This window comes from Poecilia reticulata, chromosome 23, assembly GCF_904066995.2.
Source record: "Poecilia reticulata chromosome 23, P_reticulata-male-v2, whole genome shotgun sequence".
In the NCBI taxonomy this organism is placed as follows: domain Eukaryota; kingdom Metazoa; phylum Chordata; class Actinopteri; order Cyprinodontiformes; family Poeciliidae; genus Poecilia; species Poecilia reticulata.
The window spans coordinates 18,243,842-18,271,533 of NC_088852.1; the positions used below are offsets into that span (position 1 = coordinate 18,243,842).

Genomic DNA, 27,692 nt, shown 5'->3' on the forward strand with positions numbered 1-27,692 from the left:
GAAAAAAAAACAAGGTGTTGCATTGGTTCAATAAAGACCAGACCAAAACCAGGATGAAATGCTTTGGTGTGCTGAAACGAATGTTTGCAAACCTTAATGAACTCAAAGTTGTGAAAATAGTCTTTCATCTTTAGACTTGACCCTGTATTTGTCCTGTCTGAGACCTCTGCTGTCTTACCTCTGACCTGGATTCAAACAGATAAAACCCTCTGAGCAGAAATGTCAGCAGTCCCCAAGTTCCCTTCCTTTTTCTCTACATATGCAAAGCACTTTGAATGGCCTTGTTGCTGAAAATATGCTATATAAATAAAATTACCTTACCTTACCTTTACCTTACATATGGTGTATGTATGGCCATCTGTGTTCCTGTGGAGTTGGGCTACAGAAAGATGTTGCTTCCTGCTATTAATTCTGTAGCCACATATTTCTAGAGCAAAACACTGAGTTTAACCAAGATGAAAATGTCTGTTTGAATGAACTGAACAGCATAAAAACTGCTTCTTTGTTTAAAGAACTGTGTTGTCATCCTAAAAACCCTTCTGCTTCCTTCAGATCCACCTTCAGTTCCCCATGGAGTTTGAGTTCAGCCAATACTACCTGAAGTTCCTGGCCTACCATTACATGTCCAACCGCTTCCGGACCTTCCTGCTGGACTCGGACTATGACCGCATCGAGCTGGGTGAGCCACAGCTGCAGTAGATCTGCTCATGTTTGTCTGACTGTGCGGTTGTGTGACGCTGATCACTGTGTGGATGTAGGAGTGTTGTACGAGGAGAAGAGCGACAGGAGAAATCCTCAGGTGTGCAAGTCTGTGTGGGACTACGTCGACAGACTCAACAAGAAAGCCCCCGTCTTCTACAACTACATGTACTCTCCAGAGGATGAGGAGGTGAGGGCAGCTTCCGTCTATCTTGTAGTGACAATTGCACTTGTTACTGCGGTTGAATGAAATCTAGACTCAGAATATTAAAGGAACATGACTCAGGAACATTCTGGGATCGTTTCAGGAATCAGAATTCTTAAATCATTAAGACGAGAATGATGTGGAAATGTGTTACAGGTCCTGCGGCCATACACGTTCATTTCCAACCTGAAGGTGTGGGACTTCTACTTGGAGGAAACTCTGTTTGACGGACCTCCTTATGACTGGGAGCTGAGGAGCCGGCAGGAGAGCCTGGCAGAGGAGACGACAGAGAAAGCTGACACCGGTGCTCCGAAGTCTCAGCGGCACATCGTGTGGCCGTGTTACGACAACCTAAGCAAAGTGATGCCCGACTCCATCACCAAACTGCTGCAAGATCTGCAGGACCTGGAGTCTGACCTCGGCCAGACATCGGAGAAGTGGAAGGACACGTGGGACAAAATCAAGACCACACAGAGGACTGAGACCAAACTGGAAAGCAAAGTGAGATAAGAGTTTCATTTCCCACCCACATACTAATACTGTTACTTAGTAACAGTATTAGTACTGTTGTGCATTTTGACCAGTAGAACTGATGTGATTCTGAATATTATCTCATCTCTTAACAGCCGTCATTCTCCAGTTCTCTGTTGATGTCCTCCAACCTAAGCCACCAGCGGCGATCCCAGGGTGTCTGCCTGCAGGACAGCAGAGTTGGATCTTCCATCAAGCTGGGTCTGGACTGTGAAGCTAGCGCCACGTCCACGCCTGTCGCGGGTCGGCCGAGTACCAGCACGCTCTACAGCCAGTTCCAGAGCACGGAGAGTGAGAACAGGTCTGTTCTCCGGGGGGCGGCCATCTGTGAGGGGAAGCTCAGATGCTCCATCATTAGCATCCATGTTTACTTCCACAAACTCTGAGCACTCACTGCATGTGACATTATTTGTAAAACATTTTTTGAGTTTCAATTCTACTGTATGCTGATTTATTGAGCTTCACCTATAAACAGGTTAAATGATGATGCGGTTTTAACTGCTAATCATCCCACACCTCAACAGAACTGCTCTCATTTTTAACATTTCTTCTCCATCAGGAGTTTTGAAGGCATTTTGTACAAAAGAGGAGCATTGCTGAAACCATGGAAACCTAGGTGGTTTGTGCTGGATAAGACGAAACATCAGGTGAAATTCATCACACAGACCCACCAACCCAAACTAAAGAATACTGTTCTGATTGTGACCTCCTCCTGTCGCTAACATGGCTCCTTTTCCAGCTGCGATACTATGACAGCAGGCAGGACAAAGACTGTAAAGGTGTGATCGAGCTGTCGGACGTGGAGTCGGTCACAGTGGGAACACCTGCCATGGGAGCGCCGAAAAACGTGGAGGAGAAAGCCTTCTTTGATGTGAGTCTGCAAACATTTCTGTACTTCAAATACAGAAACAAAATAGATCAACACAAGAAAGGACAGGCAGGAAGGAAAGTCAGTAAAATACTTTCCAGTTTCCACTGTATGAGTGCAAAGGGTGTGAATACTTTCATAAAACAAAAAGTATTCCGTGTATTTCAGTGGTTCTAACTGTCCTCTCTCTCCCATTCTCAGCTGAAGACGGTGAAGCGCATGTATAACTTGTGTGCCCAGGAGAGTTCAAATGCCCAGCTGTGGATGGACAGTATCCAGAGCTGCCTGTCAGACGCCTAGAAGGGAGGAGCCCATGCTACCAGGAAACACTGGGGGGCGCTGCTGTGCCTGATGGAGCCTCTGCTGGCCAACCTCAGCAGAACAAAGAGGGAAAGGGGCCTTTCACCACTGTTCACTAGTGTTGAACTAATAATCTGATGTCACATGTTGCAGTGTTTCTACTATAAAAAAAGAAAAAGTCCCAGAAAAATCAACTCCCCAAGTGTCTGAACACTGTGTGTTATATGCACAAAATCAACAGGCGTCTCTAGGAGGTATCCTGCAGCTTGGACCAGCATCACCATCCTTCCAGACCCTCCTCCTGTAAACCAACACCTGCTCCTTCAGTCCAAACCCCACTCACACTTTAAGGAGGAATGACGGAGGAACTGGAGGCAGCCAAGCTGCACATTGAACTCATTAGACTGCCCAGACTAGAATCTCAAGGACTAACTGCTGGGTTGATGGACCAAACCTGCCCTGAGGAGCGCACAGTCCTCATAAAGCTCTGCTCTCACTGCCTCACGCAGCCTGCTGACGCTATGTTTTGGCAAGCATGTTGCTATGGAGACAGTAGAGCAGGAGAACTCTGTAACGGTTCGTGAAGGATTTGTTTTTCTTCTGGAGTTTTTTTCTTTTAGGAATCAGGAGTTTGTATCAGAATGAGAAAACGTTGGTTGTGGCCACCTGTTCTCCACAGGAGAAGAGACATCTTGTAAAAGCCATGATCCAGTTGTGAAGACCAAACCAGAAGAGCCATCTGGAGATTCAGAATCCATACGTGTTTACAAAGTAGACAACGGTTTCTTTACTCAGCTCCACTCAGCTCATGGCCCCCGTGCTTCTATCCAACCACTATTACCATGGAGATTTTTAAGGGATGTTGAAGGAAAAAGCAGGGATTTCTATTATGTCTTCAGAACAATCTATAGGAGGTCAGGGAGATGGGACATGGAGGGATACCGTGATAGTATGGGATGTGTCAGAGATAGATTTAGGGATGGACGCAAATTGGATTGGAAACAAGTTGTAAAAGGAAAATTATGTCATTTTATTTATTTTTTTTACCACAGTAGTATTGTTTCCTTGCACTTCGGACCCAGTCTGACTTACACTTCCCATCAAGCTGACAGTCATTCTCTGTGTTTCTCTTACTGCGTTGAAACACAAAACTGAACAATCAGAACTCGACTAAGAGTTTGAGCTGGGATGGAGAAAGATGGCATAATTTTCCTTTAACAAAGTGAAAGTGAACCAGTGTTCCTTTGCTCCCAAGGCTTCCATCATGTTGGACGTGACCGTGCCAGAGCCAGTCCATACAGGCGATACTTTTTCCTGGACGGTTGATGGTTTGGAAAGACGGCCCTTCCTCCACCTACAGCAAGCCAACCAGCCACCAACCCACACACTCCGGCCCACATTTGTTCAACACAACCCCCTACATTGTATCATACACTTCTACTGCTGTCTAAACATAAAATTAAAAACTGTAGTTTATTTGTTTCTAACAACTCATTTGTATATACTACTCCAGATTTGTATGTAACATTTATGGTAGTAATTTATTTAACATGTCTCCTCAGTAAAGAAAAGCACCACTTTCTTTTAAAATTAGGAATTCAATGTGCCATTTATTTCTGTATTAATGTGACTAATACTTTTTTTAATGTGCAAGTAAATTTTATGGCTTTTTTGTTTACACAGTCATTATTACTTTATATGAATTGTTCATCAAGAGTGGAAGTGGTGTGTCAGTAGGAGTCTCTGGGTTTGGTTAGATTATATGGTCTCGCTCATTCACCCACCCACCAGGTCGTCGTCATGGAGAGCATAAAAAAATGTCAGACATCAAATCCTTCCTATAGTGCTAGGTTCTGTTCTGCTGACCTGTGGCATCAACTTTGACCTGAGAAACATCTGGCTCTTGTTTCAGATATTAAATTTTCTGACAGAATCAGTAGTTAGTTACTTCACTGCACTAAAACAATGTTTGTTCTAATCAGAGAAGTAGAAAGTCCTCTGTAAAGTTTCGGATCTGTTCATTGGGTTCAGCTTTGTAGCTTCCTGCTGATCTAAATTGAAACAATCCAGCAGGTGTTGACTCAGTTTCAGGTGAGATCATTTTGCTCTTTGTTGCAGCTGGTGCAAAATGACAGCAGAGCAGAACCCAACACTCTGTGTATTACTTTGTTGTAGAGCCATATTAGCTTCAGTCAGCCCCAAGTCAATTTGCCTCTAGTTTACTCCTCAGACAGCTCAACTAACCACAGTCTGACAGAATCCTTTATTTATATGGTTCATTTTTTGTTTAGAAATGACCTTCTGAGCCGGGATGTCAATCATGTCAGTCTAGTTTTTAGAATCCAAATAAATACTGTGGGTTTAAATGTTCACGTGTCATCAATTTTTAACTATTCTTCTGTTTCTGCAGGTGTTCATTATTGTTTTTTCACAAGTAATAAATGAATAATTCTTCCTAAATTATGGAATACTTGGCCTAAGGTTATCAAAGTAATATCTGGATATAATATACACTAAAAAAAGAAATTGAGACTTATTAGCATCAAAATTATTTCAGTCATTCAAATAATTTTCCAAGTTGGCACATAACATAGTATAGTAGTGCTGCAGAGACGTAGACACCCAGCCGTTTCCCTCGTTTCACAGGCTCACTTGTCTGATGACTAAGAATCAAAACAATGATTGTTTGAATCTCCAGTAAAATAACCAGTGTATCTGGAAAAGAGCTTTACATTACAACCCTGCATAGTCTAAAAGGAAAAGGCATTATTCAGAAGAAGTATACCAATGACATTCTAAGAATGTTGACAAGCAACCTTTGGCGATAGAGGGAATCACCAAAGCTGAATAACACTACCAGCCTAAGTGTTGGGTATAGTAACAGTAGATGAATGGACCTTTAAAATGTTCCAAATAAATGGTTACAATTATCTCAAAATATAGAAGACCTGCCTGCTTGTTTTAAATTAACCAGTGTACTTTAAAACTGCTGATCATCTACACCAGTGGAGAGCAAGTAATGTAAATTGACAGTCAAAACCAAGTTGGTGCATGGTGCAACACCTGATGGTGCCACTTGGTGTTCAACAGTTTTCATCTAAAACGTTTCATGTTTTCACATTGCAAGAACTATACAGTTCATTGACTGTTTTATTTTGCTGGACAGGATACAATTATTTAACTATCCACTCCTTGTCATTAAAAAGAGTGCTTTCTCATGAGAACAGTATCTTGGGGACCTTTTCTGCCATTTTCATATGTTTTGTGCTATCTCATCAGACCATATGTGCCATAGTGCGTCTAAGGATATCTGCCAGTGCTACCATAGTGATTACTGGTATATGTCATGTGCATAGGCCCCGTCCCAGTACCTGCACTACGTACTTCAATGAAGTGTGTACTCAGTCAAAATACACAAGGATTTGAGTGCGCAGGTTAGTGTCGTTATGGTGACATCCAAAATGACTGGAGCGTTGCTATTTTGGCATTTCTATTGCTAACAATGGCAGTATGACTCCAACACCAGAAATGTACACTATATAGGTATTTTAACTTTCCAAAATCATTGCAGGAAATATTTTTTGCTTTATTATGAGTTGTTGAATCCAGAGCAACTCAGAGAAGCATGACCTCTAGGTCATTCTGATCTCCAGTGGCTGAGAGCCAGATATCTTTGCATGCAGTATGCATGAGGGAATGAAGAATAAAATCTTTGCCACTTAAAAACTTTATTTTGTTATTTATCATTTACCATTTACTATGTGTAATAATAAATTATGTAATTTGAGTTTCCCTTTTTAAAATGAGTGACAAAGAATGTAACTTTTCCATCCATTTTCTTACACTCTTATCCCATTGGGGTCATTAGGAGTGCTAGTGCCTATCTCCAGGGATCAACAGGCAAGGTCACCCTGGACAGGTCATCCGTCTATCACATGGCAACCCGTCCAGAGACAGACAGAACAAACAATTATGCGCACACACCTAAGAATTTAGAGACCATACAGAAAGACAGCAGGCTAGGATGCAAACCCAGGACCTTCTTGCTGCAAGGCAGCAGTGCTACCAACTGTGGCACTATGCAGCCCTCTTTTTCCATTATATTCAAATTTATTTTAGCTATGCTTGTGTGAGGTTTATTCTTGGTTAGAAATAGTCATAAAAATTCCCTGAAATTTTTATTTTCCTTAGAGTTGCAGAACACTCTACCAGTATTTCCTAACACACTATGTGTTTTTCAATCCAGCTTCCGAGCAGTGCCATCTGCAGGAGGCCGGAGGAAGCTCATGTTCACAGAATGTGGCTCACAGAGAATTAAACTAAACTTTCATTAACCGCTTTTTAAACAATGTGGCTCTTCTTCAGTTAATAGTTTTTTTTTCATGAAATTAAATGAATTTTACATGATGTGACCAATCAAGACAAGACCATTATAATTTAAACAAAAAATTAAGTTGTATAATAAAGAGTCAAAATAGGTTTTTCGGTAATCATCCATCCCGTTCGCTCGCTCCGAAAGTAGCCGAGCCTAAACGGAGCTGTCCGGAACATCCGGCTGTAGCTTCTCAACATAAACAGAAATGGCGGAGGCAGCAGCAGCGTCTACCGTGGCTCCTTCAGTAACAGGAGGTTGGACAAAACACGTAACCTGCAGGTAGAGCGCTATCTTCGAGTATTATAGTGTCTAGGCGTATTCAACTATTTCTTGACACGAATATTGGTTTGTGAGGACGGCTAGTGGCCGATTAACAGCCTGACGACAACCTCGGCTCTGTTACTGAGCTAGCTGGAGTCCTCTGTTATTGTGTTGACTATGGCCACTGAGCCACTTTAGCGGCCGGCTAGCTAGCTATGTTACGTACATTGTCAACTATTATCCGACTGGCATTCGTGTCAAACTTATACATACTGCTACATCTTGATAAAACTGTAAACCATACTTCATAAGTACTTCATATTCTTTCACCTTAAAGCAGCCTGGCGGTAAGCAATACACACTGTAGGGAAAAATAGGATCTGGTGGTAAATTCCTGATTGGTTCGTCATTCCAATAGTTTTATAGTCAGTGAGAAGGAATATAGATTCAGTATTAAATCCAGTGTTCAGCCTTTCAGTTGTGCCAAATTATTAATTTTAAAATGATTACCTTATTCTTTTCTGATTCTTGTACTTGTCTTTTTCACATTTGAATTTGCAGGTATTTCATGCATGGTCTTTGCAAAGAAGGAGACAGCTGTCGATACTCTCATGATCTTTCAAGCAGCAAACCTGCAGCCATGATATGCAAGTTCTTTCAGAAGGGAAACTGTGTGTTTGGAGATCGCTGCAGGTACTGACTACTCCATGAATTTTACAAACATATGCCAAAATAAATCGGATATGGATGCAAATCTAATATGGGCTGGGAAATTATACTGATCTAGATTGTTGTTACTAGTTTTCTAAAAGTAGCCATGCTCTGAACCAATCACAGCCTTGCTGGAGGGGCATCTTAGCTATGCTGCTTGCTCCTCAAGTGACTCTGATATGTGAGACAGCTGCTCCAGTCAATGTGTTGTCTATAAACTGTGGAGTTGCTGTTAAGCTCAACAGCTGCTCTTTGGTGAGAGGAAACTTTTAAAAAGCATGAATTTGTAAAGTTTTGTCGACATGCGGCTGCCTCCTTTGGCTCTATGTTTCTGATGCTCTTCAGGTCAGTAGGAAATGGTGCCGGAGAATGAATTGCTTAATCTGATGGATGTTGCGCATTTGCAGTTTTGGTTCCTGGTGCCAGAAATCTCATGCAGCTGACTCCCATGCATCCTTTTTTGTTTAAACACCTTCATATTCTTTTTATGTACTTTCAGCTTGAGGCCTAAATGAATTTATGCTTTGGATTCAGTACAAATGTAGATTAATAACAAACATACACCCCAGAGAAAATTAAATTCACATATGATGGTTTTATTGAAACAGTTGGTTCTTGTTGATGCCCACCTTACCGCCACATTGCTTTCTGAAATGTTTTATATCACATCAGAAATATGTTACCAAGTATATTACAGACACAGTGAGTCCAAATGAATGGTACTTAAATAATCAGCTGGCCTTTGTTGCAGGCAGTTCTTTATGATATGCATTTTGTCTGCAACAATATTATGATAGCTTTAAATTTGTGTAGTGCAGTCCTAAAGAAATGACACCCGTACTTCTTATAGTGGATTAGATTAGGGCACAAAATGAGACATTTCCCTAAATACTTTCACTTTAATCAGAAAAGCAGCTTTTGTTGCTGCTTACTTATTTATACACATTGTGGTATTTCTTATTTTTATATATTATTCCAACAGTAATGTTACAATAATGTTACCCATCATCATTTTTTTTGCCTGAGTGTGTCGACAGTCACCATTGCAGGACTAAGCTGGTAGATGGTGGGTGGATGAGTTTTATTATAAACTCATCTAAGGTCATCTACTAAAGCACGGCAATCATTCTGTTGATGGAACTGAAGTATGTAGTTCAAAATTGAATGTTACAAAACCAAAATGTTTTATTTGTTATTTATCCCACCACTTTTTTTTTATTTTAACCTTTATTTATTCGGGATTTAAACAATTCGAGATTAAAAATCTCATCTACAGGAGCGTCCTGGACTCTGGGCCGGACTGATTGATCAATCAATTGAGATGCTGTAGCTTGATTTCTGAGATTCTAAAAGAAAAATGTAATATTATCCATCCATTCATTAATGAATGGATGGATGGATGGCTGCTCCTTCTCGACGTGAAGGAGCAGCGGCTCGACTCTGAGTCCCTCCCGGATGACAGAGCTTCTCACCCTATCTCTAAGGGAGATCCCAGACACCCGGCGGAGGAAACCCATTTCAGCTGCTTGTATCCGTGACCTTGTTCTTTTTGTCATGACCCAAAGCTCATGACCATATATGAGGGTAGGAAGGAAGATCGACCGGTAAATCAAGAGCTTAACCTTTGACTCAGCTCTCTCTTCACCACGACGGACAGCACCTGCTTCACTCCAGACGCTGCACCAATCCGCCTGTCGATCTCCCACTACCTTCTTCGCTCATTCATGAACAAGATCTCAAGATACTTAAACTCCTCCACTTGGGGCAGGACACCCCACCCGACCCGGAGAAGGCACTCTACCTTGATCCGGCAGACCACGGCCTCGGATTTGAAGGCACTGATCTTCATCCCGGCCACTTCACATTCGGCTGCGAACCTCTCCAGCGAGAGCTGCAAATCACGACCTGATGAAGCCAACAGGACCACATCATCCGCAAAAAGCAGAGATGTGATCCTAAAGCCACCAAAACGGATCCCCTCAACACCTCAGCTGCGCCTAGAAATTCTGCCCATGAAAGGAATGAACAGAATCGGTGACAAAGGGCAGCCCTGGCGGAGTCCAACTCTCACCGGAAGCAACAGACTAGACTGGACATCCAACACTGACGCTGTGTACAAGAAGGGGATGAGCAGACTCTATTTCCTGAGGAAGCTGAGATCATTTAATGTGTGCAGCAAGATGTTGGAGATATTCTACCACAGCGTTGTTGCCGGTGCCATTTTCTTTGCTGTTGTGTGTTGGGGAAGCAGCATCAGAGCCAGCGACTCTAACAGACTGAACAGGGTCATCAGGAAAGCTGGCTCTGTAATTGGACTGAAACTGGAGACCCTAGAAAATGTGGTGGAGAGGAGGACAATGAAGAAGCTGTTGTCTATCATGGTCAACAAGCTGCACCCTCTCCACCACACAGTGGACAGACAACGGAGCACTTTCTCGCACAGACTGCTTCAGCTCCGTTGTCGTAGGGACAGATACAGGAAATCTTTCCTGCCACAGGCAGGAAAGATTTGTTATAATAACGTTATAACAAACGTTATTATAACGTTTGTTATAATAAACAAACGTTTATTATAACGTTTGTATAATAAACATTAAGTCACCATTGTACAGATTTGTCTTGTACAGATTGTTCACAAAGCACTATTGTACAGATTATTAATATTCACTGTTCATATTGTACAGAATCTTGCATCTTACATTCTACATTTTATAGCATTTTTATATTTTATTTATTTTTTATTGGTAACTTGATCTGTGTGTATGTGTATGCTGCAACTGCACAGTAATTTCCTGTCTGGGATGAATAAAGTATTTCTATTCTATTCTGTTCTAACATGCTGCTGGCGATGCTGACCAGACTCTGACACCCGTCATACAGGGACCTGACAGGTCCTGAATAATATCCAATTCCTTTTAGTCAGGTTTTTTTTATAGTACCAACTACAAACAGTATGTTCTGATCAACAATTTTAATCCGAGTTCACTTTGTATGTCCAAGTTGAATATGTTAATTATTTTATGCATACAGTACGTACTGAAGAACATCAGGGCAGATTAACAGGTGTTTATATTTTTTCTTGTTTTGGTGGAATGTAGACATTAAAACTTAACACTGACATGTTCCTTTCTTCTTTTTTTTAACTTAACTACTTGCACTTTAGCTACACTATGATGCTGATTTAGACAGATAATCTGTTCATTTAAAACACTCCAACATGCTGTGAATGTTGTCCTTAGCATTTGAAGCTTCTCTTACTCTGTGTTTGTGTTTCTCCCTCTCTTCCCCCTGCAGCCTCTAGGGCCAGACAGAATACACTGCAGCCCGAATAGTAATTGCATAACAGTTTTTTTTTTCTGAGCTGCTCTCTTTGTCAGACTGACCCCCTCCCCTCCCCTCCCCTCCCCTCCCCTCCCCTCCCCTCCCTCCCCTCCCTCCCCTCCCCTCCCCTCCCCTCCTCTCAGGCTGCTGTTGTTGGGTTCACCAGGTTCATTCTGCTGCAGCTCTCTCCTTTTCTCTTTATGCATAGCTTCAGTACCCTCCCCCTCCTCAAACTCCACAAGCTTTCTGGGTAGCTTTTTGCACACTGTGTCTCATAACTCGGCCTGGTACATCTTTATGTGCGAGTCTGTTTGGACGGGTCAGAGGAGCTGATGTGTGAAAAAGGTTGATTTGGTTTATTTTCGGCTTTTGAATTGCTTAATAAATGAGCGTTTTGATCAGGTATTTGAAACTCATCACTACCCACTACTAACGTGACGTTTTTACCAAATTGTGGTTAAAAACATAAATGGGTTTTATGTTTTCCATAAGACCCATTTATATGAAGATAAAATGTTGTTATGAGGTGTTTGTGAATGTCTTGTTCATTTGTTTTTGTGATTGATGCCCAGCCCCCCAGAAGCTCTGAGGGTTTCTGCTTGTTGACATAAACTTGACTAGGTTTTGGAAAATTATTTTATCACACTGTTTGCACTCAATGTGCAAATTTTGATGTCAGATACTGCTACTTAAAGCCAACATGTGTATACAGTAGAGATGAAGTGTTATCTGGAAGTTGAGCTGCTTGATATTTAAAAATCTTGCAATACTAGTATTATTAGTCTAATTATTATTTTTTTCACCTACATTTTTGCTTTTTAATGCACCATGAAGAAGAAACAAAATAAATTATATGAAAAAAACCCCACAAGAGCCTCGGCAAATGGACATGTAACAAAAAATAAACAAATATGAACAAGAGGAGATAGCAGATATTGTGACATATTTAAGCTTCAATAAGTCTATTCAGTGTCCATATATAATATTTTATGAGTAATAAATTTGCTCCATTTCTCATTTTGTATCGTTTCCTTGAATCTTTGGCTGAATGTCATCTTATCCATTTATAGCCGCTGCGTTTCTCACCGCTGTCAGATGTATTTTAGATAAGTGCTGGTCTTGATATTGCCAAATATTAAGATGCACATGCCATGCAATAAACTATCTTAATATTTTCTTTAGGAAAAGTAAATATAATATCAAAAAACAACATTTTTTAGCAGGTCCAAAAAACGAGTGACTCAGGTCCTCAGAACTACATTACCTCCAGCAGATTTGTTGCATTGCTGGTTGTTTTCTCTTAATAGATGAAGTGATTAAAAAAGACAAGATTTTTTTTCAGTTGAATTCCACCAGGTCTTATTGACCAGCTTGGAACCATCCTTCATTTGAGAATGTGACAGAAAAGCTTGTTTTTTTCCCATTTCTTCAACATACTTGGTACAGTGTTACTGTATATTTATGACATGCCAGCATACTAGCATAATGTATATATAAATAGATTTTTATCATTTCTAGTTAAATGCAGCAACAATATTTCTAGAACTACATTTGGTTCACTTCCCCTATCACATTTTCTGTCCTCATTATAATATTCTCTTAGTTGTAGATATACAATAAATACTGATTACAAAGTCCACATTTGTTTCTTCAAGTTTTGGGAACTCCTCATCGCAAATGTTTTTTCCAAGGTTTTAGATTCAGCTCTTAAATGTTGAGTCAAACATTTTAAAGTCATTGTCCAGAACTATCCATTTAAAATTTTTTTCTTTTTTTTTTTCTTTCTTCAGTTCAACTTGTCTTGTTATCTTAGACCAAGTATCCAGTGTGAATACAACCACTGGATTAAGTTTTTTTTTTTTTTTTAAACAATTTGGTGTGCTGTGCTGTCCTCTCTAGAAGCGTTTGCATTTGGTGATCTTGGATTCGGGTCTGTGACTCTTTCCCTCTGGCGATGTAACGAGGGTCAGGCCAACAGCACAAATAACCAAGCTGAGCCACATAGTGATACAATTTCAAATTGGGAAGATTCATGCTGGCTTTATGTTGAATACCTAGCCCTGATCCTGTTACTTTTCCAAATAAATCTTGATGTATGTTAGTACATATTGTCCTACTCAATGAATTGTTTAAGTTGCATATCAACAGGGAGCGCCTGAAGTAAACAGAGCAGTCGAGGCAAACGCATGATTTTTGGTACACGTCTCCTAAAATCCAGTGGATATGTGGAACTTCGTACAATATCTGTTTTGAGGTTTTGGAAAATTAGCTCATAGTTATGTGTAGTGTTTGGTTGTAATGTTAGTTCTTTTTGTTGCATTCTATTTAATATTGTGGCAGAGGTGGTTTCTGTACTGCAAAGATCTAATGAAGTGCCAGATTAGTGCAAAAGCCCTTTACCTCTAAACAACCACTATGAAATGATCACAATATAAACAACAATATTCAGTAAATCAATTCAAGTGTTGGCACAAGTATAATAAACGTCAACAGTGATACTGCATCAAGCAGATAACATCTCAACAAAGAAACAGAATAGAGTTATTTGAGTAATGTCTAGATTAATGTGTCAGTGTTAAGTCCAGGTCACAGCTCTTGTAACAGTGAGATGTGATGATTGTCTGCGTGGGGTAAAGAGAGGAGCTGCTCTTCTGCCTGTACCTTCCACCAGGCGGCAGCAGAGGGAACAGGTGAAGCACCAGATGGTGTTGCTCACACACAAAAAGCAGGTGGTGTAAATGGTGCTGATATCTGGAAGAGTTAGCCCAGTGACCTTCTCTGCTGTTGCCTCCCAGTGACCTTTGGAACAGCCAGAAACCACACTACCATTCCATAAGTTAAAACACTGACACCGTCATGAACCATGGTGTGCAGGCGCTCCTCTGCATCCTCTGGTAGGACAGGGATTGATGCGTTTTCCCCACAGCTGAGGAGATGCCAGGATTCTCCAGAATAGTTACTCTGTGGTATTTAAAGTTGGTAACTCTTTCACCACCTCTCTGCCAACAGGGCATTAGTGGTTCTACTGGTTTCTGTGGAAATCCACAACCATTCCCCTGGTCTTCTTAATGTTCAGAATTACGTTAGTGTTACACCATGACTGCTGTTAAACCTTACCATAAAATATAATCCAGTAACTAAACATGAAGCAAGCAATAACCATTATATTTTGTCAAATGCCATCAAAATTAAGTAAGTAGACATCAAATATATTTATCAATGTTTGAATTATATATCAAAGGCAACTGTAGACAGGTGTGTGAACCTTTAGTCTGAAATGGTTTTAGTAGGCTGGGGTTTGAGTTAAAAAATATATACATATTTTTATTTTACTCTATTCAAGTTTTTAGTTTTTTTCTTTCATTTCAGGAAGTGAGTCGATGGTTTCTGCTCTGACGATGGGTTCTGTTTTTCTTGTTGAGGTTTGAACACAGTAAACCCATAAAGAAAGAGGAGCTGCCAAACACCCAGACGCTGCCGCTGGCCTCTGTCTCCCAGGCCGACCCGGCTGACCCAACCGACCCGGCTGACCCAGAACCAAGGGACATGTCGCCTAGGTCAGGGGCTCAGGACTGGGTCAACGCTGCAGAGTTTGTTCCAGGACAGCCGTACTGTGGACGAGGTGAGTGAACGGCTTCACTCACCGACGTTGGTAGTGATGTTAATGTTTGAAAATGTGGCATGTCATTATTAAGTCATTTTAGATGTTTGAATGCGATAATTGGTTCTGAACAACTTTCAGGGGCATCTAAATGAAATCTTAGTTTTTAAATCATTCTAAAAATTAAACAAAATGTGCACAGCTTCCTCAAAACTATATTTCATATCTCACATGTAGAACTAGTAAAAACCCTGAAATCATTTTTCATTCAAATATTAAAAGAGACAAATATGTCCATGTACTGTACAGTAAGTGCATTAATTCTTGGTTGGGCTTTCAATGAACGTCTACAGTTCAGTCGCTTTTCTCTAGTAGCCCCTGTCCTGAATGCTGTATGGTGGCTCTTGAGGTACATTAGCGACCACTTTGACTTTTAACCGTCACAAAGGTCAATCAGCCAGGATCACAGGTTTTATGTGCTTTCAGCTCATGCAGCTGGGATTCCAGAAACTAGGTGTGTTTCTTCCTGTTGACAGCATTCACTTGAGCAGTGTGTGTGAGACATCGTACACACGTTCTGTGGGAGTTTGTGCTCAGGGATGATGTCGTCCTCATGCAGGGCACGTGTGTGTGTGTGTGTTCACAGCTGAGCCAGTGAAAGTGGAGAGCTCGGCCCCGCTCATTGAGGAGTTTGACAGCGACGCAGGCCCAGACAACAAAGACCTGAGGAAGCAGCTCTGTCCGTACGCTGCTGTTGGAGAGTGCCGCTATGGAGTCAACTGTGCTTATCTCCATGGTGACGTGTGTGACATGTGTGGCCTGCAGGTCCTCCATCCCAGTGACAGTTCCCAGCGCTCAGAGCACACCAAGGTGAAGGAATCAAGCGGGCGTCAGACAGAGCATGTTTATTTCAAACCCCGCAGCACTGAAGTGTTGGTTATCTGTCCTCCTTCCAGGCGTGCATTGAAGCTCATGAGAAAGACATGGAGATTTCTTTTGCCATCCAGCGCAGTAAGGACATGATGTGTGGTGTGTGTATGGAGGTCGTGTTCGAGAAGTCCAACCCAAGCGAGCGTCGTTTCGGGATCCTCTCCAACTGCAGCCACTGCTACTGTCTGAAATGCATTCGCAAGTGGAGGAGTGCCAAGCAGTTCGAGAGCAAAATTATCAAGTAAGCAGACGTATTTCTGTAGCTTGGAGAGCAGTGACGCCTCCCTGCATCTTCCAACACAGGCTAAGGGAAAACGGTGTGTAAGAATGTTTCTGAATTAGGACAAAGATTCATAACTTTGTCCTAATTCAGACAGAATAAAAAATTAGCCATGTAATAAAAAATTATATAGTTAACTTTGTATTCACTGTATAAAAAAAATTAACAATTTTTTATACGGTTAATTTTCAGCCTGTCTAAATAGGAATTCTATCATGGTATATTTTCCACTGTTTACCAGGTATTGATCTTTCAGCCTAAACCAGTAGAGCCCAAAGTGGGACCTGGAGGGCCGCCATCCTGCATGTCTTCTCTCCTTGTTGGTAGAAACAATGTTCTCACCAAGTCAATGTTCTACTGATGCATCATTTGATCCAGGTTCGTTAAACCAGGGAGAGAACTAAAACATGCAGGATGCCCTGACCCTAACCCAGACACACTTTGGGCACCACTGACCTCGTCAAAACTTCTAAACATAAACATAAAAGGAGGGGGAGGGTACTGAAGCTTTACCTACTTTCATGTCCAGCGCTTTCAGATAAAGGCCACTAGAGCCAAAAAAACGTCTGCCAGCAGTACAGGCAAGAAGTTATGTGACTGTTTGCACTAAATACATCAGTTTTATATGGCTTAGAGTAGACAACCTATTATTCAGTTCAAAACTTAAACTAGCTGGCCGCAGCCAAAACAATTTTAGAAGTTCCAGAGGTAAAAAAAAAAATATCTGGCAACAATTACTGCTGGTGGGATTAAACATGTTTTAAGGAGAAGCAGGTGATGACTGAAAAACATTTAAATAATGCAGCTCACCCAAGTTGTTTAAAGTTGACTAGGGCTGTTGCAAACAATATCTTAGTAATCGAGTAATCTGTCGATTATTCTTACAATTAATCGAGTAATCGGATTAAAAAATTATAAAATAAAATATTGGTAAATCTAGCACAACACTGGTGTTGCTATCGGATATAAACATCAGTCCAATTTGTCATTTTTGAGCTTCCCTAACTGTTACTTTTTTGTAGTTTAGAAAACTAACCTGTAAGAATAATGGATCACTTTCTAAGTTAAGCTGAAGAAAAGTTATATAAAGATCTGAAATTCTATTCAATTTAATAATAAAGAGGCAGGCTAACAAATAAAAAATGTCTATGATCCAGCTTTTAGTTTATGTATTCATCTTCAGTGAGTTTAACAGATTAATTCTCACCTTGCCCCACACAAGCTTTGGGTGTGAGAATACGGGAAATGTCGCCTGGAGTGGGGGGGGCCTTGTCTGGGGGAGGGAGGCAGGCGATCGAATGAATGTATGATGGGGGAGGAGGGGAGGAAACAGACCAGGGGACAGACGAACTTAAGTCCAGGGACCAGTAGACCAGGGGACGAACATAATAACGTGGGAGCAATATGGGATATTTACCTGTCCTCTTTGTTCGTCACATCAGAAACTCATCTACCAGCCACGTACCACTGCGATGATTTCCGCCACCCATTTGTTGAGACCGGGATGATATGAAATTTATTGTGCGGTTCGCCGGAAAGTTACACTTACACTGAAAGCATCAACTCCTCAGCCGCCCGCCGTGTTCAGTCTATCCGCTCACCTATATAAATACTCCAGCAGCGCTCTTCCTGCCATTCGCTTTCAACCAGCAGCTCCCGGAGGAGAGAGGCTGCTGTGCTCCAGGCATCGCGCCAGTTATTTTAAGGATGCTTATTGGTCCCCCAAAACGATGAAAACCTGGGCATTATCAACAATCAAAAAATCCCCATGGGCCGAACTTGAAAATTGGACGTTATGCTGCTAACACTTAGCTTTCGTCAACAACTCAGAGGTGGAAGTCAGAGCTCCGCGTTAGCAAATAATGTTCCGCCTGGAACACGGTGCACTGAATAATAAAACATAAATTATCAAAGCTTCAAGGTAGGTAAATTTTCCTCGAGGAATTTTAATAATCGAGGTACTCGAATTGTTTGAGGAATTGTTTAAAGTTGACCAATGTGACAGATTCTTAAGTTTTATTAAAGATGGCGTGATAATAACTTTATAGGTTATTTAAGAGGTTATAGTTAGGATGGCTCTGTTGATCTGAAGGATGATGTCTGGTAATCTGCTCTTTCTTTCATTAGGTCCTGTCCAGAGTGTCGAATCACATCCAACTTTGTCATCCCGAGTGAGTACTGGGTGGAGGACAAAGAGGACAAGCAGAAGCTAATCCAGAAATACAAAGACGGCATGGGGTACGTCGCCTGCTTCGTACAGTCATGGCCAAAAGTTTTGAGAATGACACAAATATTATATTTTCACATGATCTGCTGCCCTCTGGTTTTCATGTGTATGTCAGATGTTTTCATCACATACAGAAGTACAATTGCGATCATATTATGAGTAACAAAAGCTTTTATTGACAGTTAGAATGAGTTAATGCAACAAGTCAATATTTGCAGTGTTGACCCCTCTTCTTCAGGACCTCTGCAATTCTCCCTGGCATGCTGTCAATCAACTTCTGGACCAAATCCTGACTGATAGCCGTCCATTCTTGCACAATCAGTGCTTGCATTTTGTCAGAATTCCTCGGTTTTTGTTTGTCCACCCGTCTCTTGATGATTGACCACACGTTTTCAATGGGATTAAGATCTGGGGAGTTTCCAGGCCATGGACCCAAAATCTCTGTTTTGTTCCCTGAGTCAGTTAGTTGCCACTTTGCTTTATGGCAATGTGCTCCATCACGCTGGAGAAGGCTTTGTTCATCACTAAACTGCTCTTGGACGGTTGGGAGAAGTTGCTCTGAGGACATTCTGGTACCATTGTTTATTCATGGCTGTGTTTTTAGGCCAGACTGTGAGAGAGCCGACTCCCTTGGCTGAGAAGCAACCCCACACATGAATGGTTTCTGGATGCTTTACAGTTGGCGTGAGACAAGACTGGTGGTAGCGCTCACCTCGTCTTCTCCAAACAAGCTGTTTTCCAGATGTTCCAAACAATCGGAAAGGGGATTCATCAGAGAAAATGACTTCACCCCAGTCCTCAGCAGTCCACTCACTCCCTGTACCTTCTGCAGAATATCAGTCTGTCCCTGATGTTTTTCCTGGAGAGAAGTAGCTTCTTTGCTGCCCTCCTTGAGACCAGGCCTTGCTCCAAGAGTCTCCGCCTCACAGTGGTAACAGATGCACTCACACCTGCCTGCTGCCATTCCTGAGCAAGCTCTGCACTGCCGGTAGCCCGATCCCGCAGCTGAACCACTTTTAAGAGACGGTCCTGGCGCTTGCTGGTCTTTCTTGTGCGCCCTGGAGCCTTTTTGGCAACAATGGAACCTTGAAGTTCTTGATGATGCCATAGATTGTTGACTGAGGTGAATCTTTCTAGCTGCTCTTCCCTGTTGGGCCATTTTTGTGCAGTGCTATGATGACGGCATGTGTTTCTTTAGAGATAACGATGGTTCACAGAAGAGAAACAATGATGCCAAGCACCAGCCTCTTTTTAAAGGGTCCAGTGGTGTCATTCTTACTTAATCATGACAGATTGATCTCCAGCCCTGTCCTCATCAACACCCACACCTGTGTTAATGGAGCAATCACTGAAACAATGTTAGCTGGTCCTTTTAAGGCTGCAATGAAGTTGAAATGTGTTTTGGGGGATAAAGTTAATTTTCTAGGCAAATATTGACTTTGCAATTAATTGCTGTTAAGCTGATCACTCTTTATAACATTCTGGAGTTTATGCAAATTGCCATTATAAAAACAGAAGCAGTAGACTTTGGAAAAATTAACATTTGAATCATTCTCAAAACTTTTGGCCATGACTGTACATGAGCACTGCTGCTCTGCTTAGTGGCTGACATCAAATCAAGTTGATAAAATATTTAGATTTATTTTGGGTTTTTATTCAAACTAAATCCATTTACTTTTCTTTTGTCGCTGCTTTCACTGAGAAAGCCTGACTTCTGTTTCTGTTGTCTGGTATCTGCAGGAGTAAACCATGTCGGTACTTCGATGAGGGTCGTGGAACTTGTCCTTTTGGCTCAAACTGCTTCTACAAACACGCCTTCCCTGATGGACGTCTAGAGGAAGCTCAGCCGCAGAGAAGACAGACTGGATCCAATAACAGGAACCGGGTAAACACATTTCCCAAACCTGCTAAAATATATTTGCAAAGCTGTACAGTGAGCAGTTCTGTTAAGTGACCACTTTGTAGTGGAGCTGGAAAGCAAGAAGCTAGTTGAGTAAAGGAAAAGCAGATTAAAGAAAGTGAAAAGCGGTTAGTTTCTGTGTGTGTGAGAACCGGTAGACACTTTGTAAGACCCGTTCCAATTCTCAGAACTCGAGGCGGACGCCACTGTGGGACATCTTTGACGAGAGAGAAAGCACCGACTCGTTCGACAACGACGACGAGGAAATGGTGACGTTCGAGCTGAGTGAGATGCTTCTCATGCTGCTTGCTGCAGGAACCGACGACGAAGTGACGGATTCAGAGGACGAATGGGACTTGTTTCACGAGGAGCTCGACGATTTCTATGAGATTTACCTATAGCGGCTCCCTCTTAACCACACCACCCATATACTCTAGACATTAGAATGGACTGTCTTGTGTGAGTGATGGACAGTAGCTTCCCCTCTGTATTGTGGCAGTGCCTTTAAGCAGGCCATGAATAATAAATGAACTTATAAAAACTAAAAAAAAAAAAAAAAAAATCCACCTCCGTGCGCTCGTGCTAAACATTTTATAGACCTCTATCCTTGTGAGTCTTTCTTGCGTGGTTTATTAAATACAAAATGAGAAAAAGAAGTCAATATAAAATCTAACTAAAGTAACCATTAAGAAATTGCTAAGACATTGTCCAGTTTGTTTGTGGGTTTGACTTGTTTATCATCTATCCAGGTATTTGTACATACTTCTGAGACTCTGCACTTGAACTTACTCAGCACCGTTTACTGTAACTCAGATGGGCATGTTGTAAGACTTTACATATGGTTGTTGAAGGCCGGGACTTCTTTTCTGTCTGTTTATAAAGCTGCTGATGTTTAATAAATTTACCATAATCACTTCCTGGCCTTTGTTGGGATTTTTTTATGGTTAAAATCTAATTATGATGGACTAATTGAAAAAAATAAATAAATATGAGAGGTCAGCGAAAGAAAGGCAATGTGCTTTCCAAACACATCAGGCGGCAAGGGAGAAAGTTCCACTGTTAAGTTGACACGCAGGTATGTCTCTAAACCTTAAATTATGTAGATTACAGACAGTTCTGATGTAAACACCTTTGCATTTTTAAATTCTGACGACAAAAAATGTGTTTTTGGATCCATGGGCGGTATAGGGGGGAAAGTGATGACAATTCTAGGGGCCCTGGCCAGCAGGGGGCCCTCCACAATTCAATTATGTATTTTTTGTTAATAGAAATTAAAAAAAATAATCAGGGCCCTGTCAATTACAAAATTAATCACATTGTATTTTCATAGATTGTTTTTAGCAGTAAAAATGTAATGTTCCCATTCCCAGATCAAAACACACATCCATATTTGCACTGAACCCCCACTATCTGTGTTAAATGACAGTTAAGTGACAGCTTTAACAAATATGGAGAAAACATATTTTTTATTAAAGTTATATACTGCAACTTGAATAAAATGCAACTACATGGCATTTTTGAGAAGTCTGGATTGCTTCATGTATATTTTGCATGTTGCTTTTGACTGTTGCTAATGGGGAGAGAACATTATCTAAAACTAATAGAAAAAATGTGGACTGTTGGATGTTAAATTCATGAGCAGTAAATATTGTGCTAATTATCAGCATTGAATCAAAGAACGCAGGGCAGATGCAAGACACTTTTTATGGGTCAAATAGACTCAAAAAATTGTAACAGCAGCTGGGGGCCCAAGATTCCTGTTGGCGCCCCTGTTTGGACCAGAACCTTTGAAAAAGATCCTGTTTCATCAGTCACTTGATCTGGACAGCAGTAAATCAGCTTCTGGTGATAAAATAAAGGATCTTGGTGTTATTTTTGTCCAGAATGTCATTTAAATCCCGTCTTAAACAATTCCAGAATATTACCACTACTGTTTGATACTGGAAACCTAATCCATGCATTTATTACTTCACTAAATATTGACTGACTTCTCTTTGACCCAGAGAAGATGCCCTTTGACCCATCTTCTCTGGGTCAAAGGGCAGCAGAGCTGGTTTCAGCAGTCATACAATCTAGACCGGATTAAGAAAAGTGTGTCATGATGATGAACCACTGAGACTTTAAAATACTGTTAGTTTATAAATCACCGAACGGCTTGGAACCACTATACATTAAAGATCTGCTGCTATTGTATCAACCTTCCAGACCTGTTGGGTCTTCTGGTTCTGGTTCTGGTTCTGCTCTGCATCCCCAGAATAAGAACCAACAATGGAGGAGCAGCATTCAGCCTCCATGCACCACAAATCTGGAACAGCTGAAACACTGAGTTCCTTTAAATCAAGACTCAGATCCTGTTCAGAGCTTTAAAGATGATAAATGAAACATTGACCAACATATTCGAGGTATTAATGATTTTAATGACATCAAAATATGTTTATTGGTTTCTCCATTGTTCGTTGTGTTTTATAACTTTATTTGTGTGTTTTTATGATGTAAAGCCCTTTGAACTGGCTTGTTGCTGAAATGATCGGAGGGACACTGATGTCCAGATCTCACTTTCACTGCTGAGTGTCAAACTGAAGCTGATGGACATGATGTTTTCATCCTGCTGTCCGGGTTGCATTTTAAATGACTGGACCTAATAAAAGCAGAGTCCATTCCCTGGGAGTCCATGCCTGTCTTTGCCGTGGCTCCCAAAGAAAACCAGCAGAAGGGCAGAAAGTAGATGAAGGGAGGCGGCAGCATAAATACAATGATCTCTGAATCTGGTGTCGTTCATCAGAGCAGCGATCATCCTCCCAGCCCCTCATCCTCCTCCCTCCGCTCAGCAGCCTGTCAGCTGAGCAGCAGCCGGGACACCCGGAGCACCAGCAGCAGCTTCCAGCCTCTGTTCTCCGCCTGCATCATGACATCTGGGGAGTTCCTGCCGAGCGCTCCGCTGCTGGTGCACAAATCCAGGAGGAGCCTGATCTACAAGTCGCTCTGCTTCCTTCTCCTCTTCTTCCAGGGCGGCGTCCTGGACTTCTACCTCATCCTCTTCACCGACCTGTACTGGTGCTCGTGGATAGCCACGGACCTGGTGGTCATCTCTGGCTGGGGAGTCTTTTTCCTGAAGAACGCTCGAAGCCAGAGGGAACGGGCCTGCGGCTTCCACCAGAAGAGCTCCATTTTCGGCTGCAACCTCGGAGAGTTCGCCTACGCCTACCTGGCCTGGCTCATCTATGTCATCGCCTGCACCCCGAAAGTCGTGCTCATCCTGGAGACGTCCATCCTGGACCTGATCGCGCTGAAGGTGCCGTGCGGCGTGACCGGCTTTAAAATCACGGTGCTGCTGTCCGCGCCGCTGCTCTTCTGCCTCATCAATTCCATCGTGGTGGATTTAAACGGTCCGACCCGCCACCACTCCCAGAGCTGCTTCACCAGCACCTGCCTGGACCTGCTGGACTCGTTCACGCTGATGGAGATGCTTCTCAGAGGCGAGCTCCCATCCGTGTACCTGAAGTACACGGTGATCACGGTGTACTTCGTGGCCCTGGCGGTCCCGGTGGTTTGGCTCTACGAGCTGACGGCGGCGGAGCTGCGGTGCCGGTGGCTGTGGGCCCGCTTCTCCACCGGACTGCTGGTCAACGCTCCGCTGCTCGTCGTGCGTTGCTTCCAGGTGTATGTTTACAAGATGCCGGTGTCGGTGTTCATGTTCAAGAACATCTTCCTGCTGGCGTGCCGCCTGCTGGAGCTGCTGGAGCAGTGCGCCGCGGTGCAGGGCCTGCGGAGGCGGACTGGCACCAACAACCCAGCCCAGTTCTCCCATTGCGTGTCCGAGAACGACATGTGCCCCCACGGATATGTCAACACTCTGGCCGTCACACAATCTTAACATCAGCCTGCATGTGCTGGAGTCTGCGGGGGGGGGGGGGGACGACCACAACATCACAGCTTCTCGGATAAAAACATCCAGGCTGCAGGATTTCCACTAGCAGAAGATGAAGATAAACCAGCAGCACCGCGGATCTCTCGTTTCTAGAAACTGGATGTTCAAACAGCTTCTCTTTTTATCATGAGAAGTCAGCAAACTTTTCTTCTCTTTCTGGATAACAAACCTCCACGGAGTCTTCTTCTGATCTTTGTTGCTTTTGGGGGATTATATCACAGCTCTGCTTTCCTTACACCAACACCCAGGACCTGAGGAACTTCCTGTAGAACTTTAAATCATTTTCTACAGGACATGCTTGGCTGTAGACTTTTGTCTCATATTTCCAAGCTCTTATTTAGAACCAGTTCACACAGGCCACATTCATATTAAACTGGTGCAGACAAATTAATAATAGTGATAATAATTACAATATGATCTTGTTGAGTTTTGGACGTAGTAGCAAAACGTGTGTTCTGACTCCAGATGTCATGGACAGCAGCAGTTTCTGTTCCTGTGGCTTTGTGCTTGATTTGTCAGAACCAGGGCAGAATGTGTGTCTGTAGTTCAGTTGAGTGACTCAGTGGAGTGGACCTCTGTCTGCAGGTCCTGGCTGATGCCACAGTGTTGGGGCAATGAGTTCAATCTGATGTGATGGTTCTGACAGGCCGCCTGCTCCGTCCTCACTGAGCCGTTCAGATTTCAGCTCTGGTCTCAGATGAAGGTGATGGAATGTAAAGTGCTTGTCAGAGCATGAAGCCTGTAACCTGGGTTACTACAGGAGGTTTACTTACTGGTACAAATAGAACTTCTGGTGGTTGTGCCTTGGAAGCCACAATATTCTCAATAAAAAGCCGACGTCATATTTCATCACTTTGACCTAAAACACATGAGGCTGTTCCTAACATGAAGGTTGTAAAAAGTGTGACTTTAAAAGTCCAGATTTGGACCAAATGTTTCTCCAGCCTTGTGGACCCAGAGAGCTGTGCTGTGCTCCTCCTCCCCCACCTGTTGCTGCACATGGCCAGGGTTTAACTTTTCCCTGAAGGAGAAGCTTAGATGGTGGGAAAAATTAAAGAAGGTCAAAGACATATTTGCACAATAAATACATTTATTCATTGTCATAGTGAATATGTTATATTCATATATTCAATCAACAGATGTTTTTAAATGAAAGTAATTTTATTAAATTAAACACTTATTTGGCAGCGTCAGAATACAGAGCAGCACAAGGGGGCAGTTGGTCGCCTTCTGGCAAGAAGGTCTTGGGTTCAAATCCCCAGTTGGGGTCTTTCTGCATGGAAGTTTGAATGTTCTTCTCATGCCTGTGTGGGTTCTCTCCGTTACTCCAGCTTCCTTTTACAGTTCAAACACGACTGTTAGTCTCTATACTGCCATTTGGAACACATGTGTGTATGTGTGTGTGTTAAGGCTGTAACAATTTCTCGAATAATTCAAGTACCTCGATTATTAAAATTCCTCGAGAAAAATGTATCTGCCTCGAAGCTTCGATAAATTATGTTTTATTATTCAGCGCGCCGAGTTCTGGCCGGGTCATTATTTGTGTCGGGCAGCGCTCTCACTTCCGCCTGGGAGCTGTTGCTCAGTGCTGGCAGCATGATGTCCAGTTTTCTGGGTTTTATTGAGAGAGAAAGAGGGAGATCCTGATTACTCGATTAATTGTAGCAATAATGGATAGAGTACTCGATTACTAGAATATTCTTTTACAACAGCCCTAGTGTGTGTGTATTTCTGGGTCGATGACGGACTGCAGTCTCACCTAGTGACTGCTGGAGTTGCCCCAGGGTGACCCTGCACAGACAGTGGATGATATGAGGATGCCCAATCATATGGCTTTTATTTGCAGTGGAGTCTTGTGTTTTGCTCCATTACCTAATTGAGAGAGCAGCTTTCTGATTTATCCATAATCAACAAGTTGTCTTACCCCAACACTACGTCCTACTGTTGTAGTACATTTGCTCTGTCATTTAGTGAAAGACCAGGGAGGAATAGTGATGTAAAGAGCTGAAAAAGAAGGCAGTCAGTCTGCACAGGTGGGCTTTGACAACGGCTTTAGAAAATTATGTGATTTCAAATGATAATTTGTCAAAAGAAACAAATAATATTGTTGGTCTCTGATGCCCACAAAAGGGATATAGTACCTGAGATTCTTCATCAGTACCAAAAGACATTTGCTGTCTTCAGGAGTGAAGCAGACCTGCCTTCTGCTCAGGCTCTTATCACTGCAATGACCCGAATATGTCAAAAGAACATAAACTGTTATAATGTGAGATGTTGCTTAGTGTCTTATTTTAAGTTGGAATGTCATGCCTTATCCTGCTTGATGTGGCAGTTTGTGCAATATTTCACAAATAAAGATACATTTAATGCCTTTTGCTGAACATGAAGTTGTGGATAGTTGGTGCCTTGTGTGGATCCATGAAGGACCAGTGAGGAGAAACTTTTTTTTTTCAGTTCCTCCTCCTTCTAGGTCGATAGAAGCAGATTAAACATTCTGGGTTTATTTTCTGGGTGTGAGCTGCTGGTTTATTGTCATGACAAGCAATTTTATTAATTTCCCAAATCTAGTATTTCTTACTCATTCACCTGAAACTCTGCTGGCTTTGCTCACCAAAGTGCTGTCCAGATGAAACCATAGTCATAAATGTACATACACTGTGTGAACACATGTGGAGTCCAGTAAAAACTACTTCAGGAATTCATTCATCCATCCATTAACTGAGGTCATTCAATGACAGACATGTCAAGGTCAAAGCATGAGGCACACATGTTATGATAATTGAGATGAATGGCTGTATATGATGGTGACAATACTTAGTTCTGAATCTTTGCTGCATTAAATGCACTTTATGTTTTCCACAGAACAGCGTTCAGCTTAGACTCAACACACCCTGCAGTCATGGAGCAGGAAGCACAGAGCCCTTCAGTAAGTTAAAATATTATTAAAACTTGGTTTATTTCAGGAGTGTTATGATATATACATATATATCTATATTATTTACACACAGACTGCTGTTTTCCACCTCATATTTATAATAATGATTTTCCATTTAGTTAAAACATGACAAAATTAGAATATAAAAATGCATTATATAATACAAAAATGTCAGGTTAATGAAAAGTATGTTTAATAACAGCTTAAAGATTATTTTCAAGGTATGTTTAATCTGACGAATGAGGCTCATCAGAAAACATAATCTCATTTATTGAATATGACTGAATATGAGTGGTGGTCCTCCAGCTGACCCGTCATCCCACAGAACAAATCATTTCATTCATTTACTGACCAGTGTCGAGAAAAGTCGAGCTCATCCCACTTCCCCATGCTGGAGATTTTAGTTTAATAGTAATAATAAATAAAATTACCTTAAAATTAATGACATAGGTGACATCAAGACCCAACAATAGAGTCAGACTGTAATAAAATGAATCTGGTTGTGTGTGTTGTTATTGTGTCCTGCAAACTTTGCTTTAATTCTACTTTTTTCTATTTAATCATAAAAAATCATAGTCAGGCAGAAAGAGAGTCATGAAACAGGAAGAGCTCATTTCCTT

General features: G+C 41.9%; 3 protein-coding genes across 7 annotated transcripts in view; all 3 read left to right on the forward strand.

The window, feature by feature from the left end:
• The window catches only part of sbf1 (SET binding factor 1), a 62,963-nt gene extending 57,990 nt beyond the window's left edge, over nucleotides 1-4,973 (forward strand). For all 5 annotated transcript variants that reach the window (XM_008401530.3, XM_008401532.3, XM_008401531.3 and 2 more), the window contains 7 exons: nucleotides 553-679; nucleotides 759-889; nucleotides 1,061-1,405; nucleotides 1,531-1,736; nucleotides 1,995-2,082; nucleotides 2,175-2,306; nucleotides 2,505-4,973. In XM_008401530.3, coding sequence (XP_008399752.1) covers nucleotides 553-679; nucleotides 759-889; nucleotides 1,061-1,405; nucleotides 1,531-1,736; nucleotides 1,995-2,082; nucleotides 2,175-2,306; nucleotides 2,505-2,603 — 1,128 coding nt within the window. In that variant the 3' untranslated portion in view covers nucleotides 2,604-4,973. The remainder of the gene's footprint in view (nucleotides 1-552; nucleotides 680-758; nucleotides 890-1,060; nucleotides 1,406-1,530; nucleotides 1,737-1,994; nucleotides 2,083-2,174; nucleotides 2,307-2,504) is intronic.
• A 2,128-nt stretch (nucleotides 4,974-7,101) lies between these two features.
• Nucleotides 7,102-21,122, forward strand: mkrn1 (makorin, ring finger protein, 1). The gene is made up of 8 exons (XM_008401536.2): nucleotides 7,102-7,257; nucleotides 7,801-7,932; nucleotides 14,694-14,893; nucleotides 15,519-15,742; nucleotides 15,829-16,043; nucleotides 18,210-18,320; nucleotides 20,050-20,194; nucleotides 20,398-21,122. Exons 1-8 carry the CDS (start codon nucleotides 7,184-7,186, stop codon nucleotides 20,608-20,610), a joined length of 1,314 nt encoding a protein of 437 aa, XP_008399758.1. The 5' UTR covers nucleotides 7,102-7,183; the 3' UTR covers nucleotides 20,611-21,122.
• A 127-nt stretch (nucleotides 21,123-21,249) lies between these two features.
• On the forward strand, nucleotides 21,250-26,518 carry tmem121b (transmembrane protein 121B). Its single transcript, XM_008401537.3, has one exon. It carries the CDS (start codon nucleotides 22,935-22,937, stop codon nucleotides 24,081-24,083), a length of 1,149 nt encoding a protein of 382 aa, XP_008399759.1. The 5' UTR covers nucleotides 21,250-22,934; the 3' UTR covers nucleotides 24,084-26,518.
• The last annotated feature ends 1,174 nt before the right edge of the window (nucleotides 26,519-27,692 follow it).